Source organism: Cnephaeus nilssonii, assembly GCF_951640355.1.
Source record: "Cnephaeus nilssonii genome assembly, chromosome: 4".
NCBI classification, from domain to species: domain Eukaryota; kingdom Metazoa; phylum Chordata; class Mammalia; order Chiroptera; family Vespertilionidae; genus Cnephaeus; species Cnephaeus nilssonii.
The window spans coordinates 84,034,982-84,057,179 of record NC_137075.1 but is presented as its reverse complement, the minus strand read 5'-3'; the positions used below and the strand labels follow the sequence as shown (position 1 = coordinate 84,057,179).

General features: G+C 53.8%; 1 protein-coding gene across 4 annotated transcripts in view; it reads right to left on the bottom strand.

The window, feature by feature from the left end:
* Positions 1-4,948: 4,948 nt before the first annotated feature.
* SMOC1 (SPARC related modular calcium binding 1) overlaps positions 4,949-22,198 on the bottom strand; it is a 137,386-nt gene continuing 120,136 nt past the window's right edge. Inside the window, exons 9-13 of one of the 4 annotated variants that reach the window (XM_079768697.1) lie at positions 21,933-22,015; positions 19,693-19,798; positions 11,825-12,069; positions 7,348-7,401; positions 4,949-6,865 (exon numbers count right to left, since the gene is read on the bottom strand). In XM_079768697.1, coding sequence (XP_079624823.1) covers positions 6,849-6,865; positions 7,348-7,401; positions 11,825-12,069; positions 19,693-19,798; positions 21,933-22,015 — 505 coding nt within the window. In that variant the 3' untranslated portion in view covers positions 4,949-6,848. The remainder of the gene's footprint in view (positions 6,866-7,347; positions 7,402-11,824; positions 12,070-19,692; positions 19,799-21,932; positions 22,016-22,198) is intronic. The other 3 variants (XM_079768694.1, XM_079768695.1, XM_079768696.1) reach the window with 3 other exon arrangements.

The window sequence follows — 22,198 nt, the reverse complement described above, 5'->3', positions numbered from 1 at the left end:
GAGAGTGGCTCAGTTGTGAAGACCTCGGTTCCTGTCCTGCTCCCCTTGTCCTGGCAGGGCAACCTTTATATGTCACCTGAGGTGCTGAAGCCTTGTGTTTTTCACTCATTTACATAATTAAGATACTATTATCTACTTTAGAGTTTGGGTGGATTAAATACTTGATACATCACATTGCCTGGCTTTGTGATCATGTGTTATCATGGATGCTGCTGTTCCGGGAGGAAGCGTGAAATGTGAAGGCACTGAGTAGCGTGTGACACAGGAGGATGTAATATGTGCAACTGGAAGAGGACACTCAATGTGCAGGCAGCGGGTTTAGCTGGACGTGCACCAGTGAAGCGTGTAATACCACAGCAATGAAATATGTACATGTTGCAGGAAAGTGTGTCTGGAAGGAGTGGTTGAGGATCAGATCAAGTTTAGTTTTGTGGGCTAAACTAAGCAATTGTGTTCATCCTGAAAGCCATGGTATTAGTCTGCTCAGGCTACCATAACAGAGTAAGACAGACTGGGGTGGCTTAGACAACAAGAAGTTTTATTTTCACAGTGTGGAAGCTAGAAGTTCACCATCAAGCTGCCGTCAGGGTTGGTTTTTGGTTTGGCCTCTCTTCCTGGCTTGCAGATGGCCACTGTCTCACTGTGCCTTGGCTCTGGTGTCTCCTCCTCTTTCTATAAGGACACCAGTCCTGTTGGTTCAGGGCCCCACCCTCATGACCTCATCCTACCTAATAAAAGAGTAATATGCAAATTGACCGTACCTTCGCTACACCCACAAGCCACACCCACCAGCCACGCCCACCAGGAAAGCATCCACCGGAGGCTTTTCTGGCCTTGGGCACGAGTGGGGAGCCTGCGATGGATCGCAGGGAACCTGGGGTCCGCTCCTGCGATCCATTGCAGGGAGCTTGGGGTCCAGCTGAGCCCAAGGCTGGGGAAGCCTCCGCAGGAGGCTTTCCCGGCCTTGGGGACGAGCGGGGAGCCTGTGATGGATCACAGGGAACTGGGGGTCCGCTCCTGCGAGGGAGTCTGCTCCTGTGGTGGATTGCAGGGAGCTGGGGTCCCCTGCCCAATGGGCAGTGTCTGCAATCACAGGGAGCTGGAGGTCCCTTGCCCAGGCCTAAAGCTTTGGCCAGAGGCTTTAGGCCTGGGCAGGGCACAGCCTGTGATTGGTGTGAACTATAGAGGAAACACCTTTTCTGACTGCACATTAGCTAAGCTTCCTGTATGCCACTGGTAATATTCTTAGTAACTTAGGTAATAAGAAACCAAAAAGGTGATCTAGGGTTTTTCCACCACACTTCTGGAAAAAAAAATGAAGGTCCGCTGCTGGAGGGCTAAGAAATGTCATATCCTGCCCTAGCTGGTTTGGTTCAGTGGATAGAGCCTCGGCCTGCTGACAGCAGGGTCTGGGTTGATTCTGATCAAGGGCATGTACCTAGGTTGCAGGCTCCTCCCTGGCCGGGGCCCAGATCAGGGCTCATGCAGGAGGCAACCAATCAAAGTGTTCCTCTCACTTTGATGTTTCTCTCTGTCTTTCCCTTTCTCTTCCACATTCTCTAAAAGTCAATGGAAACATATCCTTAGGCAAGGATAAAAAAAAAAGAAAGAAATGCATATCCTATGAAAGACACATCTTGAAAATTTCTAAAGAAAGTTGTCATTTTTTCTTGGTGAAGGGACTGGAGTCGTGTTGATGAAAACACCTTGGTGGCTGTGGTGACTGGCAGTGGCTGCAGCAGCGGGGTGATGGGGCTGGTGCCTTCCCCTGATCAGCCTGGTTGCCTCCCACAAAGGGCGGCCAGACTGCGGCTTAGGCCTGCTTCCCGTGGGGATCGGGCCTAAGCCATCAGTAGGACATCCCCTGAGGGCTCCCAGTATGTGAGAGGGGGCAGGTTGGGCTGAGGGGACCCCCCCACCCCCAGTGCACGAATTTCGTGCACCGGGCCCCTAGTCTATATTATAAAAAGCCAGTGGCCATAACGCCGTAACGACCTAACGACTGGTCACCAGGAGGTGCATTGATGGGTCCCGCGGCGGCGGCAGGAGGGACTCTGGGTCTCACGTGATTTCATGCACTGGGCCTTTAATTTAACCATAGTTATCTCCTTAAAGGGCCTGTCTCCAAATATGGTCACATTGGAATTTAGGGCTTCAACCTATGAATTTGGGGGGACACAATTCAATCTGAGCTGTCTGTATTGGAGAGGGTGGTTGAGGTGGGGAATGAATGGAGTGGAGATCACAGGCAATTTTCAACTATTGAGTGTTTTAGGGAGCAGATGATAGGAGGCTCTGGGGTGGGGAGGAGGGCACAGGGGAAAGAATTGGGAGGGGAATTTACAGGACATGGTGATGAACTGAATGGACGAGGAGGGAAGGACATAGGTGGGAGGAAGCAGGGAGGGCTCTGGGCTCCAGGCCCAGGGGGTGGCTGGCTGGTGCACCAGCACGGAGGAGAGGTGGGTGGAGAGTGTGTGTCAGACTTGAGGCATATTGAGTTTCAGGGCTTGTGGGACACCAAGTGGAAGTGTCCGGGAGCCCGGACTCAGCGGAGCCAGGACTGGAGGCTGAGACTGTGACAATCTCAGTAGCAGATTTCAAGTGCCGTTGAGATTCTCCTGATGGCTATGCTACAGGAGTGAAGAACCCTTTGTGATGGAAGCTATGAGGTTGGGGAGTGTATTACTGCAGCTTCTCCTGGTCTCTCCTGACTGGTTCTCACGAGGCCTTTAGCAATGTGCCCGTTGTCTTATTGGAGGACCTTGGACCATTAGCCATAGTCAAAGCTTTGGCGAGGAAGACTCCAGGCAAAGTGACCTTCACCTTATTAAAGAGTGCACCTTGTTAAAGGAAAAACTGGTGGTGCAGATGGGAGGTCTGTGGCTGCATTAATGAGGTGTTGGCGAGAGTCAGGGAGTTCGCCTAGCGTTGACAAGGAATGACAAGAGATACCTGGGTCACACAGGCTTTTATAGGCAGGCATATAACCAAGGTAAGGACCCTTCTCCCTATCAATTCATGAAAGGCACATGAAGGGGTGCAGTGACCCCAGCCCTAGAATTGAGGGCTTCATTGGACGGCATTGTGTGAAAGAGTTAAGTTCTACCTGTCCTCACCTCTGTGACGGGGGAAGGCCCGATGCCACAGAGCAGAAGAGCAGGGTGCCTGAGAAAAGCAGCCTCCTTGGTGGGCATTTGTAGGTCATTTGGAGACTTGGGAGTAAATGACCAGATGATCAGCCTGGCTTTCTCTGGGGTTTTTCTACAAGGGACTGGTGCTGCCAGTCTCCCATCTCACCCAGGAAACCAGGGTGGGTACCGCCTGGAGGCCCCTCCTCTGATAGCATCATTGGGGCCCCCGCAGCAGTCATTGTGTGACATCCGACTGAAAATGCCCAGTGTTCCCCTCCCCACGGAGCTAAGCCTGGCTCAGAGCCTCTTGGTGCAGGAAGAAACCAGGTGGCTGGATCTTTCACTTTTTCTTGACTCTTGGTCCTGCTGCCAGTTTATTGTTGTTTTGGTATTTATTTACTTATTTATTTGTTTTTAGAAAGCAGTGGAAAGCTAAATGGGGCCTCCAGCCAAGTGTGAGCTCAGACCCGCCCCCTTCCCACACCAGGCTGGTCTCTCTGCTGGAGGCTAGGTCAACCCCAAGTCTCTCAATGAGGACCTGAATGAGCAAATACCCCCTCATTTCTCTTCCCCAAATCCCTACAGCTTAGGATAGTCCTCTGCAAATTAGCGGCTTTTAATGAGCCTCTAAACTGCTCAGAGGAAAAAAAATGCTCTCACAGCTGAAAGCAAGCACCCGGGGCCAGACCTGGACAGGAGGGAGCAGGTTGCTGTTCTAGCCCCTCAAGGATGGCAGCTGGGGAGTGGGCGGAGCTCTGGGCTGGGACTCAGAATCTGAAGGTGACTCCTGGCTCCGCCTTTCCCAGCTGGAGGCATCCAGCAACTCACCGAACCCGGGAGTCTGAACCACACGTGTGAATGGGGAGCCCGTCCCCCTGGGCGGTGGTGGGTGTTAAATGTGACAGGGCCTGCGACACAGCACAGTGTCAGCACTGGAGGAGGAGGGACCCCTGTGACAGCATTCAAAGGGGTAGACCCTTTCCCGGAGGAAGCTTAGCTGAAGAGAGGATTGGGAGACTTTTTCAAGGGGAAATACCTCCTGTTCACCTGCACAGGACAAGGCCGCAGAGTGTGGCAAAGGACGTGGAGGCGGTTCTCAGGAGGTGAGGAGGCCCTTTCCCGGGACAGCTGTGTGTAGAGACGGGACAAGGGGAAAAGACGCCGGGAGCCCTGGAGAGAATGTAGAGCCTCGTCTTCGCCGCCAGTCCTCACCTGAGGTCCTCCAGCTCTGGGAACCACCCCAGCTGCCTTGATCTAAATGTGTCCCCTACAAAACCAGGACACAGCTGGCAGAACCCCACTGGGGACCTGTTCCCCGTCTAAAGCTGCTTCCCAGCCTGGGGTCTTGCAATCTGGATTGCGGCCAATGTGCCCACTCCCACCCACCAGCCTGGAGCCATGGGATGGGCTATCCCCCCGCCCCCATGTCCAGCCCCACCCCCAAAGCACAGCCAGATGTTCTGTACTCTCCAGGATGGTTTGGAGGGGGCAGCTGAATGGGTGGCGGCAAGAAGGAGACTTACAAAGAGGACACAGACATTGTAGGCAAGGGCAAGGGGATCAGTCAGTGTCCTCACAACCAAGTATGGTGCCACCTCGTGGCCATCTGGGTTCCCTCCAGCCGCTGGGGCTTCCTAGGATCAGCGTGGAGGGCACCCGAGCTGAGGACAACTCAACCTTTAGGAAATGATGCCCACCCAGAAGCCACCCAAAGAAAGAGGCAATGGCCACCAAGGCTTACCCATTTTTATTTGTCATAAAACAAGCTACAAATAGTGTCCCTCCCTCCTCACAAAGGAAAACCACACAGCACAGCTACACAGGTGAGGAGGAGGAAGCCGGGGGAGAGCTGGGTTTCTCCAGGAGGCGCCTTCTCCGTGTTGAATGCTTCCCGCAGGCCCCAAAGGGGACTGGGTCTCCCGGCAGGGCCGTCCAGTGCCGGCACGCCCAGTTCTCGGGGTGGAAATGGGCGAGGGCTGCCTTTCCACATGCCCACGTTGGGATAGGGCCTCCAGTCTTCTGGAGATGAACTCTAGGGCTTTGGCCAGGACAGCCAGAACCTTCAGATCATGTCAAAAAGGCCATGCTCCTCCCTGCGGGCCCTCCCCCCAGCCAGGCCTTGAGGGGCCGGCTCTCCAGACCCAGGTGGGATACACCGTCTGCAAGGTGGGTGCACCTATGGGAACACTGGGACACGATGCCAGGTGAGGCCAGATTCGCAAGAGCAAGTCCATACGGGCACCAGCCCCGGGGGGCCCGCCCTCCCTCCCTGCTGCCACGGCTGCTCCTGGGATGAGGCACTAAGCGTCACTTGCTCTCTGTCTGAGTGGGCATGGTCACCTGGGCAGAGGAAGCTGCTCTGCCCGAAGGCGGGGCAGCCCCCACGGGAACCCTGGGATCAGGTCTGACGAAAGCCAGGCCTGTATTCCCCCAGGTGGTTATTATTCCTGCACTTCCAGGAGGGGCAGAAGTAGGAGGCCCAAAGTCAGGGTCCTGCTGGAATTGGCCTCAAGCCTGGAAGCCCTTAAAAGCATTTGAGGAAACAGGAAGAACCTCGGGGTTAAAAAATAAAACCATTCGGTTACCTATGAGGTGCTGGACCCAACTCCTCCCTCAGGCTGCGCTGATCACGGAGATGGCGGGGCGGGGAGAGTGGAGGGAACACCCAGTGTGGCCTGCCAGCCTTGGAGGGCCAGGTCTCAGAAGCCTCCCCTGCGGGCCTGCGGGGAGGAGCCCTTCTGTGGCCCTGCACTCTCCAACGATGCTTTCTGTCCTCCTTCCATTGCTGAAATACTGACCTCTAAATAAAAGCCCCACTGTGTGCCTTTTTCCTCTTTGCCCTCCCTCTCCTGTTTTACACAGAGTAGGTACTAAATGTGGGGGGAAATGTTGCAACTGATCCCATGCAAATCCTCTGAGGACATCTGCACAGGGGGTCACCAGGATCCTGGTCTGCCTATGGGCCCGGGGCCACCTGGGGGTCTGGGTAACACGGAGAACTGGTGTCTCAGCTGCCTATTTCCCTCGCTCCAGGGGCAACTCCCGCCTCTCCCCCAACCCAAGCTCCCTTGAGAAGGCCAACGGCGATGTGGCTTGCCAACCTTGACAGCTACGGCGTGGGGCGACTCCCTCCTCCCACCAAAAAGGACTGGGGGTGTCTGCAATATAATCACAGGGCCCCCATCCAGGTGCACACGGGGTCAGTTTCCAAACAGAATGCAGGTGGGCTGGGGACTCAGCCCTGGGTCCTAGGAAGCCGGGCCGTGTGGCCAGAGCTTCCACACCCAGAGCAGGGAGAGGGAGGGAATAAACAAACAGCAATGCCAATGCCTGTACAAAAGAACTATACAATTTACATATATATTTATATACAGTATATAAATCTCTTTCTTCTCAGTCCCGCAACACCTCCCTCCTCCCCCCCCCCAAAAAAACCCCTAAAAGTTGTCAGTAGCAGATCCAAAAACTTACAATAAGAGAGAGAATAAACAATCATTCCTCCCTTTCCTTTTCCCACTGTGGTATTAGATATTGGTGTTTACAAATGAAACCAAAAAGAACACACGCAAATAAGAGTTATTAAAAGTGCAAACAGGGTGGGCACCACTCATGTTACATGGGATGTGGCTGGGCCGTGGCAAGGTCGAAGGTCAGGCGTCTGGTGATCCATCCTGTCTCCCTGGTCTCGCCACCTGCCCTTTGGTTTTCTGCTTCTTAGACGAGGCGTCCTACTGAGAAGGGGGGGGGGATATAAACAAGAAGAGGGTAGAGCTAGGTTTATGAGAAATCCAACTGCACGGATCCATTTCCCCAAAAGAGCAGCCTTTTCCACCTGCTGCTAGATAATGGGCCGGGGCAGCGCACAGGTAGCCTACACTTGCAGATAAGCCCACGTTTTACCAGCCCATCTCTGCCACCAGGAGGCATCGTCACACGGCAACTGGAACAAGTTTGGCTTGCTCTCTGCACAAACCACACTTCTCCCAGATGCCAGCCTTTCAACCGGGGCTGGCAGAAGCGGCGGGTGCTCGTCTACAGGTGGGGACGGTGGGATCCTCACAGCACTAACCAACCTTTCTCCTGTATCCTCAGCAAAAAGAGAACCAAAGTAAATGGTTGGCTAGGTTCCTTGGCCAATCCCTCCACTCCCGCTGCAGTGCCAGAGCTGCACGAGGGGGCCCATAGAGCAGACCCCAGAAAGAAGGCAACTTACTGAATGGGTTTGTGCCTGCTCGTTTTCCCTGGGGGGAGCTGCCAAGACTACCACCTGCAACAAATAGGAACATATGACGCTCGAGTGGCCTTGACCCAGAGAACTGGCAGAGCTTCTTCTCCATCCCCTCTCACCCCAGAAGGGAGTGGACGTGGGACAGAGCCAGGGGTTGCGTTGTGCTTCCGGTTCTGTGGGTGCCGGCAGCCCTGCTCTGCCTGAGTGAGCTCACTGCTAGCCAACACCTTCAAACAAAGTCCCTTTTCCATCAGGCCAGGCCCCACCGGGGGCCTCTCTGGGATCCCCTCAGCTGTTAGCTCAGAAGAGCTCTGGTGCCGATGGACACGTGCATAACCTTCTTGGTCCTGGTTCCCCAAGTCACAGAGTGTCATCTTTGCGACCAGCTGGTCCCTCCCTTTTACTTGACGTATCTGGAAACCGAGGCTCAGAGCGGTTGAGTGACTTAACCAGGGTCCAAGGTGTGTTCTGTAACACCCATCCCGCCCCACAGGGAGGCTCCTGTGGGGCCCAGGTCTTCTAAAGGAAGAGTGGGCAGCTGGGAGGCAGCATACCAGGAGTCATGTGACTGGAGTCATGTGACTACGCATGTCCATCACCCTCTGGGTAAATCTGAAGAATGGGAGTTAGGACCAAGGCCCTGCTGCTCCTGCTCTGCCTCCCCTGAGGATGGAGAATCTGTGGAGGCTGAGAGAGGGCTGTGAGGAGTATGAAGCGTGGTGGGATCCACGCCACCCACTGGTCATGTGAGCCCACCGTTCCATGTACCTCCAGTTATGCTAACCTTCCTGAAGACTTGAGAGGGAGAGGGCACGGGGCAGATGTTGGTATAGCCAATGCTACATGGACAGACAGGCAGGTGGGAAGTGGCAGCGCCATCTTTCCTGGGCTCCAGCCAGCAGGCTTCTCCCAGTCCTGAGCTGAGACCTCCGCACCCAGTCTTCCGCAGCCCCGCGCACCCGCTGAGATGAGAAGGACTCACAGCAGCAGCAACCAGCTCTCCCTGTGAGGCTCAACGTGCTAGCCCCTCGCCTAAGTCCAGCAATGCACTCCTCATGGCAATTGTATGCGACAGCTGGAAAATGGTCAAATTATCCCCACAGGAGGCTTGGAGAGGACACAGCTTTTTTGCGGCGAAGCAAACTCAGACCTGGCTCTCTGCTTCCGAACCACCAAGGAGGCAGCGGGCAACAGGGGCTTGACCCAGAGCAGGCGGCAGCCAGCGCAATTCAAGGGGATGTTGCCATTTTTCAAAAATGGAGGAACTAGTCTCCACCCTGCCTGTCTCACAGGAGGGTGACAATATTCCTGATAAAGGTGCTTTATAAACTGGGAAGGGCCAGTTAAGAAAGAGGCCTAGCCTTTTTCTGCTACAGAGAATTCTACTCCTGTGAGGAGTCTGGTTGCTAAAAATACCCGTCCGTGTTCAGGCGTCATTTCCAAAAAATTTGGTCCCGCAGACCCAAAGCTACATTCACCCCCAAATGCTGCGTCCTTCCCCAAACCCTTCCGTGCCCCCATCTGGCATGCAATCCCCTCTCAGCCCACCAGAGGGCAGCACATGACACCAGATGACCAAGGCAGGGGCTCTGTTCCCTACAACCATCTACCCAAGTGGCCTCCGAGGCTCCTGGAGCAGAGGGACCAGGGAAGCTGCTTTCAGTCCGTGGGTGTGTTCCCCTATTACTACTAGTTTGCTTTTGTACATTCACCACGAACCAGGTCTGGGCTAAGCTCTTCACATGCACCATCTTGTTAAATCTTCACACCAAATCTTTGAAGTAAATAACATCATCTCCATTTTGCACGTGAGGAAGCTGAGGCTCAGAGAGTTTAAGTAACTTGCTCAAGATTGCAGAGCTAGTAAGAGGCAGAGCTGGGGGCTGCCTTCAGGGCCTGTGCAGCAGCCGGGATTGTCAGCCACCTGGTGCCCAGCAAGGATGGAGTGGCCCTGAGGTCACCACACTCTGTCTCCTCTTGGCCTGGGTGCTGTGTGGACCATAACTACCCTCATGGGCAGGGGACCAAGGGCAGAGTCGCTACAGGCCTCTGCGTGTCCATCCCTGCTCTGCTCAGAAGTGCTCCTGGCTAGGCCTGGGGTCTACACTAACACTGGGTGGTCTCTTTCCAATACTGGCCTCTGCATGTGCTCTGTGAAAAAGCACAGATCCCATGTGTGTCGAAGCAGGATGTCACCACCAGGGACAACCCCCTCATCCATTCATTCACTCAGTTGACAAGGTTCTAATGGACCTTGTACCATGCACGGTGCTAGAGGTAAGGAACTGAAAAGGCACAGTCCATGGCTTTAAGGGGAAACAGACAGCAAAGTGCAACACAGTGTGGTAAGTTCTACTGACAGAGGCAGGAATCTCATGAAGAAGAACAGTAATATTGACATTCTATTGAGCTTTCTCAATGTCTCGGACATTATGATAAATGCTCTCATTCACTGAGTCGGCACAACAGCCCTACGAGGTAGATGCTCTAGTTATGCCCATTTTACAGATGGCGAAACTGGAGCCCAGAGGGGCTGAGTAGTTTGTGGGTGGCGAAAGAGCTAGTCCGTGGCAGGGGCAGGGTTTGAAACCATGACACTGGTGACTCCGAGAACTCTGGGGACACCAAGTGGCATCCTCACCGGATGGAAGTGCCCAGAGTGATGAGGTCACTCACCCCAGAATCGGGGCCAAAACCCAGAGATGGAGGGGGAAGGTCCTGAGACTGGATACCTGTGGTGACTCAGCCACTGCCCATGCAGTCCCTGGGTTTACACCATCCACTGAGGGTTAGAACAAGGACAAGGCCTTGGGTCCCCTCCTAGGTGGCCTCACCTTTTCCAAAGCTGGCATTTCAAATAAGTCAGCATCACCCAAGTCAGTACCATCAGCCCAGACCCTTCACCTGCTCTACAGATCGTCTCATCTTCGGGCGCATCCCACTTGACACGCCCTAACATGCTCGGTGCCTTCCCTGGCCCCTATGCGCGCTCTGCTCTCCTTTCCATGCTGCCCACCTCAGTGACTGGATGCCCGTCAAGCTGTCCATCATCCTCATCTCCACTCAGCCACCACGTCCTGCCTCTCTCAAACCCACCCACTCTCTTCATCCCCACTGGGTTTCTCATAACTTGGGCCTCCCTCACCACCTGCCTGGATGACGCCACAGCCTCTTGTTGGGTACTAGACCTTGTTCATCTCCATTCTGTTTCCCACGCTGCAGCCAGAATAATTTTTTAAAGCAAAACTGATCTATAGTTTCTCACACTGAGCCCCTTCAACAGCTTCCCACTAACCTTATAAAGTTGAAACTCACCTTGCTTGCTGCCCCGCCCCTCTCCTCCATCCTCAGACATGCACTGCAGCCACACTCACGCCTCTGAGTTCCTCTCACACTCAGTGTCCTCCCCTCTGCACTTGCCCTCTTCTTTCCCTCACCTGGCCTGTCTGCTTCGCCAGCTCCTACTCATTCCTCGGGCACTGGTTTAGACGAGAGTTGGCAAACTTCCCTGTGAAGGACTCGATAGCAAATATTTTAGGCTTTGTGGGCCATGTACTGTCTCTGTCATTCCTTCATCTTTTAAAAAAAAATCACATCCCTTTAAAAATACAAAAACCATTCTTGCTCATAGACCATATGAAAACAGGCCACAGACTAGACTGGGCTCGCAGCCAGGGTGTGCTGATCCCTGGTTTAGACATCAGTTCCTTCAAGAAGTTTTCCAAGGCCGCCTGGCCCCACGCTGATTTAGGTGCCCCTACCTATGTCCCTACGATATTCTGTACTTGTCTGCCTGCGACAGAGATAATTAGATGTTGGCCAGACTCCATCCTCTCCTCCTCCTGCTGGGCTCCCAGCCTTCCTTACTGCTGGGTGTGGTCCAGTGACTGAGTTCCGGCCAGTGAAATACGGGAGGTAACGTGTGTCACTTCCAGGCTGGCCCATAAAACTCCCTGCGTGCACTGCTCCATGCTTTACCCCTGACTGGGGATGCAGATGACCCCACGGTGACCTTGGAAGCCACCTGATAAAGATGGCACAGCCATTCTTAGCCGGGATTTCAGAGTATGCAGCAATCCCTGCTCCTTCCTTCCCCTACTCACCACACACACACACACACACACACACACACACACACACACACAATGACTTGGAATCATGCTGAACTGTTACGTGGAAGAGACAAACCAATTTCCACTGTGCTGAGCCATTGCATGTGTGGGTCTGCACCTGGCCTATCCTAACACACGCTCACAGCACTTATCACAACATCTGTAAACATTTTCATGTCTGAGGAAGGATGGGGACCTTGTTCATCGCTTCCTCCAATGTGCAGGCATCTAGCATGAAGCATAGCATCCTCCCAGGTCACAGCTGGGATCCCACTGATTGGCGAGCCCTTGGTCCCTGGGCCTGGTGGGGCACGTATTGCAAGGCCAGGAGCCCAGGGGCGAGCACTCACCTTCTTTGCTCACACCCAGGCAGCCCTTCAGCTCGGGCAGCGAGATGACCTTGTCCTTGTTCAGGTCACAGTAGTCGGTGAAACGCCGGGCGCATTTCTTGGGCTTGGCTTTCTTCTTCACGTAGCGCTTGAAGGGCTTCATCTCCCGCTTGTTGATGTCGTTGCTGCTGTTGCTGTCCAGCTGGCTGAAGTACCAGTGCACCACTCGCTCCTCCAGGGTGTGGCTGGGGTCCGGCTCTGAGAACCTGGGCCGCGGGCAGACACCCCCACCCCAGAGAGCACGGCTCAGATGCCGTAGGAACCATCAGCCCCACCAGATTCTCTCCCGTAGCTCAGGTGGTGGGCTGCGGGCAGCCAGGAAGACATGGCTCCTCTAGCCAGAGACCTCCCAGACCCGCTCAGCCTGTACAGAATCAAGGCATCCTCTCCAGCCTGAGTCTCCAGCCTGGATGTCTCAAGTCCAGTGGGCGACTTTATCACATGAATCTGCTTCACTTTCTACCATCGCCGTTCTTGTACAAGATGGGTGCTCAGACATATTGGCTGGACTTAACTCACCTGAGAAAACCACAGCTGGGACCTGAACTGTCCTTCTCCTGGCCTAGTGTTCCCTGCCAGACAAGCTGCTCTTCACATATGAACATGTATGAATGTGGCTCAAATGCATGTTACTATGGGGAAGGGTGCTCTGAGTGGGTACCACACCCCCAGGTCCTGGGAGGGCTTCCAGAGTGGGAGGCGCAGCCCCTGGCCCCAAGCTGCTCACTGTCTCGGCGACACAGAGCCCCGGACAGGAAAGCAGGCAGGGCGAACTCGGTGTGGAGTGTGACGTTCCTGTGGCCCATCACTGTCAGGTCCCGTAGGCATTGAGAGAAGGCCGTTAGGAGGGACACAAGCAGAGGTTCTAAACTGGCCATCCCAGGCCTGCTAGAGGCGAGTCCACAGAGAAAATTGAGCCAGGAGGTCCCGGCGGGCCTGGCGCGCCACATGCTAACAAGAAGGCCAGCGGCTCTGCTGAGAAGCGCCGGACCAGAGGAACCACGACAGCCTGCTGGTGTGTGCGGCACAGCAGCGGGCATGGCTCACAGCCACAAACATGTGGTGACCACACAGTGACACTGCCTGTACTGTAACCGCACACGCAGCTTACCCCTCATTTTGGTCACTGATGCCTCATCTTCTCCCCAGAAGGGCTCCGGGTGCTAGCTGATATTTAAAACTTTGAAAGCCAGTGATGGGTCTATTCCAGGGGGAGACCGAGGTCTCTGACCAGAAGGCCAAAGCCACGGGAGTGAGGATGGATACAAACAGAGTTTCTAAAACTGGCCAGTCCCAGACTCGCTAGAGGTGAGTCCACAGAGAAGTTTAATGGCAGGAGGTCAGGGGTGGGCCCAGGCCCTCGTGTTCAGACGCCTGGGCAACCTTCCCTTGGCAGGGGGCGTAAGACTGAACCCGGGAGTTCCACACATCCGAATACTTTGTCTGCAGGGCGCTGGGGCAGACAGGTAACCACCATGCGTCAGAAGCAAGACCGAGGGGCTCCCTGCTCCAAAGGGGTCCGAGCTCAGGGGCTCGGGGCCCGCCAGAACATTCTGCAGCTGAGCCTGGCAAGAAAAATATTCAGGGCACTTGCCAATGCCTTGGGGTTCCTCGCTGGGGTTTGCTGAGTTTTCCAGATGGGAGGGGACCACCCTTAACCCCTCCCCTATGGACAAGCCAGCAAACTCCCTCCGCTTTCTACCCCCAAGTGACCTCAAGGTTTAGGGAAAAAGAAGTTTCATTACTGCTAAATGCCCAGTCCTCATTAAGTGGATTGCAGTCTTGGGCAGGCCCCCTGGGCACCCTGGACTGATTCCAAGAGAACGCAATTAGTGGATCTGCCAGCGGGACCTCATCCTGACAGGTTTAAGGCGGGAGGACCTGGGAAGGTGGAGGCACGGGCTGCCTCGGGCTCACTGGGAATCCGCTCGTCTGTCCTGGAAGCCAGGCTGGGGAGGCCTTTGGATCAGGCCTGCAGTTATTCAACGCGGAGATCAGATTTCTGTCTCTGCCAGTACAGACACCTGGGTGTCTATTTTACCTGCAACATTCATTTTCAAGCCTGCCCCTGCAGGGTGTACCAGGTGGGCAGCAGAAAATTCTTTGTCAGGATGCTCATAGTGCAGGGGAGGGTGGCCAGCTCCCTGTAGGAGCGCCCTGCCTGCCTGTGCAGCCCCTAAACTCCAGGGAGGACCCACGGTGGAGGAGCCCCAGGAGAGGTGTTCCAGTTACTCCCAGCAGGGGTTCTCTAGGGCAGCTGGGGCTGGGTAGGGCCCTCTGGCCAGGGGACCATGAGCATCCCAGGCAAAGGCAGCTAACCTTTAGGCTCAGCATAGCGTAATGTCTACCTAGAGGCTGGAATAATAAAGTCTCAGTCGCCGAGACGGGAAGGAATGAGGTCATCCCGCCTGGACGCCCTGCCAGGAGCGGCTCGCTGCCTCCAGCATGTGTTCCTGGGGCTCCCGCCGGCCCAGTTCTCAGCACCTCCACTGACGGAGCGCCCTGCACCTACCTTTGGGTTCGTTTGCAGCAAGAAGCCTCTCTTCTCACTTTACAACTCCTGAGCATTCCCTCCCATGCTGAGAGTTAGTCATTTTGCTCCTGCTCCCTGTCCCTCCCTTTCTTTTTTAAAAAATTGATTTCAGAGAGAGAGAGAAACATCAATGATGAGAGAGAACCATTGACCAGCTGCCTCCTACACGCCCCCTACTGGGGATGCAGCCTACAATACGGGCATGTGCCCTGACCAGGAGTCAAACTGTGACCTCCTGGTTCATAAGTCACTGAGCCACACCAGCAGAGCTCTCCCTCCCTTTCCTCTGACTCTCCTTCCTGCCCTGTCTCCCTTGTCCAGAGAGCCATGTTCCTGCCCTCCTTGCTCCCCAGAACCTCAAGCCCGGAGCAGCCATGCCTTCCGACTGCTGGCCTCCCCTGGTCCGCCTCCTGACCTGGCCCCTGGAGGCTCCGAGGACGCTTGCAGAGGAGAGGCCTCTGTGGTCCCGTGAAGCAATGCCCCCTTCTCTCTGTCACACTGACACAGCCCCAGCCTGCCTGTGGAGCCTGAGGGTCCCCCTCTTTCCTCCCTCCTCCCAGCTGGTGTAGGACTCTCGGCTCTGAACTTCTTTGACCTCCAGACGCTCACACTCTCCCTCAAATACAGAGCTCGGCTCTCCACAGGAAGCAGCAGCGCTAAGGTCCTGCCTTGGAACCCAACGCCTTGTCCAGGCCAAGCTCCCAATGCATTTAAAGCAAGCATTTCTTAGCTTTGGGAGATGGTGGACCCTTCTGAGAACCTAGGTAAGCTAGAGTCCCTCTCCCTAGGAAAACGCACACACACACAGGACTCAGTAGATTTTAGGGGTTTAATGGACCCCCTAAACCTCGTCCAAGGTCACAGACTCAGGTAAAGAACCCTTGATTTACAGGGAAGGAGATTCTCACCACACCCCGAAGAATGTTTAAGCATGAACCTTCCAGAAGAAGATGGGGTGAGACAAAACATAGTAACACAGAAGGATTTCGGGGTAGTTTCCATATTTCCAACAAAACATAGTAGAAAAAAGAAAACTCTGGAGGCATCTGGTTTAAAACAATGTAAATCAGGTTTCTGGCTTCTTAACAGCGTTAAGTCCCAGGCCTACCAAGCGTCACAAGATTTAGTTCAAACTGAGATCGGCTGAGCATCCTGGGCCAGCCAAACCAGCCGTGGGCACAAGTGGAAGACAGGAGGCCTCTGTTAACTAAGGGGAGCTAAGGTTTTCCCAACAGAGCGAGGAGGGGGTCAGGAGGGCCCCTCCCAGAGTTTCCAAGGATCTCTCAAGTGGTCTTGACTGGAGCCCTTTCCATCATAGTTAGGCAAATTTACCCCAGCCTCCAGGCTATACCCTACTGAGACACCCCCCCACACACCCCCCGCTCTTTTAGCTTTCCATAGTATCCTTTCAATACTTTGACAACTTATACTCCCAGCTCTAGGCTTATACTGGCATCAAACTTTGAACCCCTCTCTCAGAGGTGCACACATGATACCCACTGGAGACCAGGACTACTGGAATTCAAAGCTGGTTAGACAGGGTCCGGGGATCCTACATTCAAGGGTGCAATGGTCGCTTCAGATCACTTAGCATCAATTTGCTGGTCCATGCCACAGCCTCCCTACAGGTAAAGTCCCACTTATACTAAAAGGGACCATTGGGTATGTAGGGCATTCAGGTATCCTTGGATATGGTGGGAGAGACACAGTAAAATGCCCTGTCTCTGGGCTGTTTAGGTGGTTGTCCTGCTGACTCCTGCCTCCAGGGATAAGGAAACCCGCTAGAGCCAGAGGCCCCTTGACTGGCCTCGAGTCTTCTCCCAAGTGGAGAGGTGGCAGGTGCCACCCTTCTGCAGCACTTTCAGTTTTGCTTCTGGGGCCTGAGCCCTGCCAGGCCTTGGCTGCAATGCACAGCTGGAGAGCCAGCCCCATTTACTAGTACCACAAGGAAACTTGCTTCGGCCAAGATCGTGGGCCCAGTTCTGCTGTCCCAAGCAGTTTTATAGAAGGTGAGGTGGGACGGCCCGGAGGCACTGGCCAAACCAAACAGACCAACTGAGCTGCATCTGGCATTGGGGCCAGCCTGGCCAGCTGTGCGGGAGGGCGGGGCTGGGAAATGCCAAGTCAGCCACATTCCAGCCTCTTCCTGCAAGGCCATCAACGAGTAACCACACTGGGCAGGAAGGAGGAAACCACAATAAAGACAGTCTCTCCTTGAGGGACCACAGAAGGCCCAGGAGGTTCACATGCCCCATCCCACCTCCCCACACAGTTGCCTTTCTCCAGGGTGAGTGAAGAAAGGACTCACGCACAGTCCTCCAGCTGGGATCTCAGAACTCTGCCTTTGGGACTGATAAAGGCTAATTGGGTGCCACGGGAGGACTGATCTAAGGGAGAACTCTGCTTCGTGAAGCCCTGGTGGGAAGGACCAAGATGATAATTCAATCATCCAAGATGCCTTCATTGAGAACGGCTGCCATGAAAAGACACTAGGCCAGCCCCTCCCATGCACCAGCCACAGACGGTTCCAGGGACACCCATTCTACTTTGTCTATTTTTTAGATTTGGGTGGCACTGCTTTCCCTCTAGGTCAGGCTAGCAGACCAGAAAAGGAAGTAGACATCTCTCTCTCTTCCATTTCCTACATCTGAGAAGTCTTCAGATCCTATCTATCTCATTCCTAAAGCTTCAGTACATCATCCCTTCCCCATAGCTGTAGTCCATCCTTCCTCACTGTTCACACTGACCATCGTGTAGCCTTCCTGCCCCGACTGGCTGCTGCCCTCTTTGCCTTGAATCACAAGACCCAGCATGATCTGGACGCCGCCCAACTCTGCCGCCTCATCTCCTGCCTGGCCACAGCCTGACTCCCAATGTAAGCCATGCTTCTTGCAATTCCTTCCACAAGGACCTACCTTGTTCGTAACTCACTACCCCTGTGGCCCCTCTGCTAGGATGCCCTTACCCCTGGTCCATTTAAGTCAGAGCATTTTCCCATTCGTAAGAGAAGAGGTGGCTCCAATGTCGCCTCCTGTGTAAAGCTTTCTCTCACATGCCCTCCCTCCCCGGAGTCCCTGCAGCACCTTATCTGCCTCTATTATTATACTGACTTTAAAGTGCAACCACGTGATTAGCTATCTCGTCTTCCAGGAGCTCCTCCAGACCAAGAGCTGTGCCCTTGTCCCCGAATGTCCTCAGAACCCAGCGCAGAGCTTATATGAGGGGAGGGCAGAGATGTAAGAGTGTGTGCAAAACTAAAATCTCCATGCCTGACAGGTGGGCTGGGAGGGAAGACACCCTGTGTTCAGCACTGTCCAGCATCGCTCCTGTCCCTTCTTCCACTGTCCTGAGTAGGACTGTTTCCCACTGGCCTCAGCTGATGTCCAGCTTTAACTGCCAGACCCTGAGCGGATGCAGGAGAACCCGGATGTGGTTTCCTTTATGCTCATGTGTGCCTCAGAGAGAACTCAAGTGCTCTGTACTCCCTCCTTGTTTCCATCATATGCCATCCTCCTTCCTGCTATTGAGGACTATCACTCCATGTATCCACTTCTGAGACCAAGAAAAAAGGCCTTATTTCTCTGTATCAGACAGTGTTCCCTCTACCTATCCACCCATCCTTCTAGGTGTTTAATCATTTAGCAAACATTTATTGAGCACCTGCTATGGGCCAGGCACTATTCTGAATTCTGGGAATAAACACAGCAGGGAAGAAGGCAGAGAATGCTCCTCTCACAGAACTTACATTTTCATCGAGTGGAGCGACACAGATAATAAATAAACAAAATAGCAAAATATCAGATAGTGGTAAGCATTAGGCTGAGAATTAAAAAGAGGTGTTTTGATGGAGGGTGCCTGGCAGCTCCTGCAGCCTGGGTGGTGTCTGAGAAGGGATATTAAAATGCACCAGCAGGGGCAAATCCCGGGAAGACGGAAATCACGGTGCTGGGTTTTCCCCAGGGCCCTACAGCTCCAGGCTGAAGGAGCAACTGACATGGAGGCCCCGGGCAGGCAAGAGCTTGGCCTAGAGGAACTGAGCAGGGCCAGTGGCTGGAACATAATGATGGGAGGGAGAGGAATGTAAGAGGAGGACCGAGGCCACAAAACCACCCTGCAGAGCCCGCTCAGGTCAGCTAGGGCTCACTCTGAACACCATGGGAGGATCTGGGAGGGCTTCCACCCAGGAAACTGACACCCCTGGCCAGCTACCTCCCTGTATAACTGCGTCTTTTCTTTCTCTCACCCCCGCCACCTTCCTTGATTTCTAAACGATTTCTTGGTCCCTCTTGTTTGTCTTTTGATTGCAAGTTCAGCCTCTGGGTTACACACTACCAAATGCAGCTCAAACCTTTCACTTCCATCAAAACCAAACACGGACAAGCTATATGAGCTTCAAATGTAAAAACATGCCAGGAAAGCATATTTTTACAAACTTCTCCCAACTCTATATGGCACCTAAAGGAGAAGTAGTTTTTGAAAGTATCCCTTCCCTATTAAAAGCATTTATACACTTCTTAGTATTTATATTTTATAAAAATCTCTTGGCCCACGATGTGAGAGTAAGATATCAGTCCTAACCACTCCTGGCAGCAGGGTCCACCTGCTCTCTGGGCCCCGAGCGGCCCCTTCCTTATCTGCTCACAGGTCCGGTCCTTTCCCAGCCCTCAGCCTGCCTGGAGCAAGACCACGGGATCTCAAGGTCTGGGCCCCCAAGGAAGCTAATGGGGCGAAGCTTGAGGTCTCATCTCCTTCACACTGAAGCTCAAGTGCCAGGCAGCTCCCTGAGCGGTTGCGGCTTCACATCGGGACTGCCTCAAGCAGCAAGCACATCAGCTCCTGAACTAAGGTGGTTTTGGCTCCAGGAGCATCCAATCCCACTGCACAGAACCCCGTGGAATTATCAGGGACCAAAAAGGCACCTGGCTCTTTCCTTCTGAGAAGACAACGCAAATGCTCTGTCCTCCCGCCCTGCCCTCCCTGGTTTCATCATATGCCATCTCCCTTCCTGCCATTGAGGATTATCACTCCACATATCCACCTCTGAGACCAAAGTGCTGGAAGTCTCCAGACATCCCTGGACTTGCCTGTAATCTGGTAAGTACAAGCTACAGATAAGCAACAAAGAATAGGGAGGGGCTTTTTGATGGAAGGTGGGACAAAGCAGTCTCAGAAGGACTGACCCTACTCAATACCTCCCCACCCCTTGACCCCACTCCCCAGCCCCAGTCTCCACAGCATCTGGATTGTCAGGGGCCCCAGGTTCCCCACTGGGCCCAAGTCCTGCTCACATCCTCACCTCCCACCTCCAGTGGGCGCTGCTGAGTTAATGGCCTGCACCATGTCCGTGGTGAGGGCATCCAGTAGGCTGGTGATAAATTCCATTTTCTTTCCTTCCGGACAGCCTGAAAAACAAGGTGAGGTTTGAAGGCTGACGCCAGGTAAATAATCAAGTAAACAGTTTCCTCGGCGACCACCATTTCCCAAACCTCTCCCAGTCCTTCTTGTCCAGCCAAATGCATTTTGGGAATGGTTTACCGCTCAGATGACTCTCACAAACCTCCGCAGTTCCTCCACCTGCAGCCCACAGAGGACCGTCAGACTACACGGATAGTAAGGCTTTCCATTGCTTTCATCCCACAAACTTTTGCTGTGTGTCAACTTGGGCACAAACTTTTGCTGTGTGCTAACTCTTAGGGATCTAACACAGGGCTATAGTGTCCTCATCCTTGTGAAGTTCACAGTCTACTGGGGAACTCAAGCTAGTTCTGATACAGTGTGGCCAGCGGTCTCTGCAGGCCAGAAGCAGGTGCTAAAGGCACACAAGGTCAAAGTTGACTCAAACAGACCTACCAGTTTACCTATCCAAGAACCTCCTCCTTTTTTTCGCTTCTCTTCTCATCCAACTTAGGTGATAATGATCAAATCTCCTTTCTAAATGCTCTCAAATCCTTTGCTTTTCCTCTCCTCCTTTGCTTTGTTCCAGCAAGACCCAAAGCATGGGTGAACCTTCTCACGGATTTGCTCTTTCCAAGTTGACAGCCATGTAGCTCAGGATTGCTAGTGTGCACACCACCACACAAATGGGTGTCCCTATCAATTCAATGGGCCCTTGACACTCCCTACACAGTCTTCCTTGGTGACTATTTCATTTTCTTTTCTTTGCAAATACTTCAGGTGTCAGTATACCTTCTTTGCAAATACCTTTTCAGAGAAGCCGAAAACTCTGAAGTAGGCTCTCCCTGCCCTTCTCACAGCACGTGCTCTTTCCCTTCAGAGTTCCTGTCACTGCTATTTGTATGTTTGTATTCATTTATTTGCACACTCTCTGTCACCTCCACTATGTAAACCTCATGTCAATTTTTGTTGTTGTTAATCCTCACCTGAGGAAATTTTTCCATTGAGAGTGGAAGGGAGGGGGGGAGAGAGGCAGAGAGAGAGAGAGAGAGAGAGAGAGAGAGAGAGAGAGAGAGAGAGAAACATCAATATGAAAGAAACACATGCTTTGGTTGCCTCCTGCACATGCCCCAACTGGGGCCGGGGGTCAACCCTTCAACCCAGCTATGTCCCCTTGACCGGAAATTGAACCCAAGACCCTTCGGTGTGTGGACTGATGCTCCAACCACTGAGAAACACTGGCCAGGGCCCACGTGTCACTTTTGATCATGCAATGATACCCAGTGCCAGGCACACAGGAGAATCCCAATTCATGTTTCCTGAGGAGATGGCTAGAAGGAACTACCCCGGCCTCCACAACTCCATTCTTGTAACAGGGTGACTGCTACACACCTCACTGGGAAACCCCAGACCTTCAGGAGCCTCTATTGCCAGTTCGCACACTGGGGTCCTGATGGGGAATGGGGAACAGGGACAGGGAATTGGAAGGGGGGCCCAGCTCTCACAATCACGGGTCCCAGTTTATGCTGATTAAAACTAGTGTTTCAAGCCACCAATCTGTAGTAATCTTCTCGTAACTCATTAGCAGAGTACTCTATGAATAAGGGGAAAACTAGCACAGAAGCCATTTAGAGGTCCTGGGCCCCCCACCTGTGTGTCTTGTGTCATAGCCCAGTGACAGTCCTGGGCCACCAGGGATCATCGCAAACACACTTGGCAGGGCAGGCGACAGGCACTGCCCACATCCCCCAGGACAGCCCCTCCCTGAAAGCTGTCTGCTCTTCGCAGCCCTGGGGAAAAGGGTTCACAGCACCCAGAACGTGGTCCCAGTCACCACAGGATAGAGAAAGGGCTATAGAATTGCAGGGTCAGGATCGTAACCCAGTGATGACATGTTACAGATAAAAAGGTAAGGGCCAGGAGGAGAAACAATGTGCTCAGGGGCACAGGACTAATTAGGGACAAGTCCCGGACTGGATGCAGATCCCACAGCTCCTGGCTCCGTGCTCCCAGATGCCCCTGTCCAGCACGCCTGCTCCATCTCACAGACAGGAAACAGACCTCAGGAGGGAGCCCTTTGCATGCTGAGGAGGGGATACAGAAAAAGGTGAGGTGCCAGCAAGGGGCAGCGCCATCTCCCACCTGGCAGCTCCCTGTCCTTGAAGGGGTCATCCACCTCCGTGCTCTTGGCCCTGGCATCGCTCTCACAGCTGGGCATCACGTAGCTGGAAAGAGAGAGATGATGCGTGAGGAGGGGACTTCAGCCACGACTGCAGCAATGATCTGTGCTGTCGGGAAGCCTGGAGCGCCCAGGGCTGGCAGGGAAGTACCCCCTGCCCTGTCCAGCAGCCTCACTGAGCAACCCCAGCGTAATGTTCCCACTGAGACGTGTCCTTTCAATCGTTTAA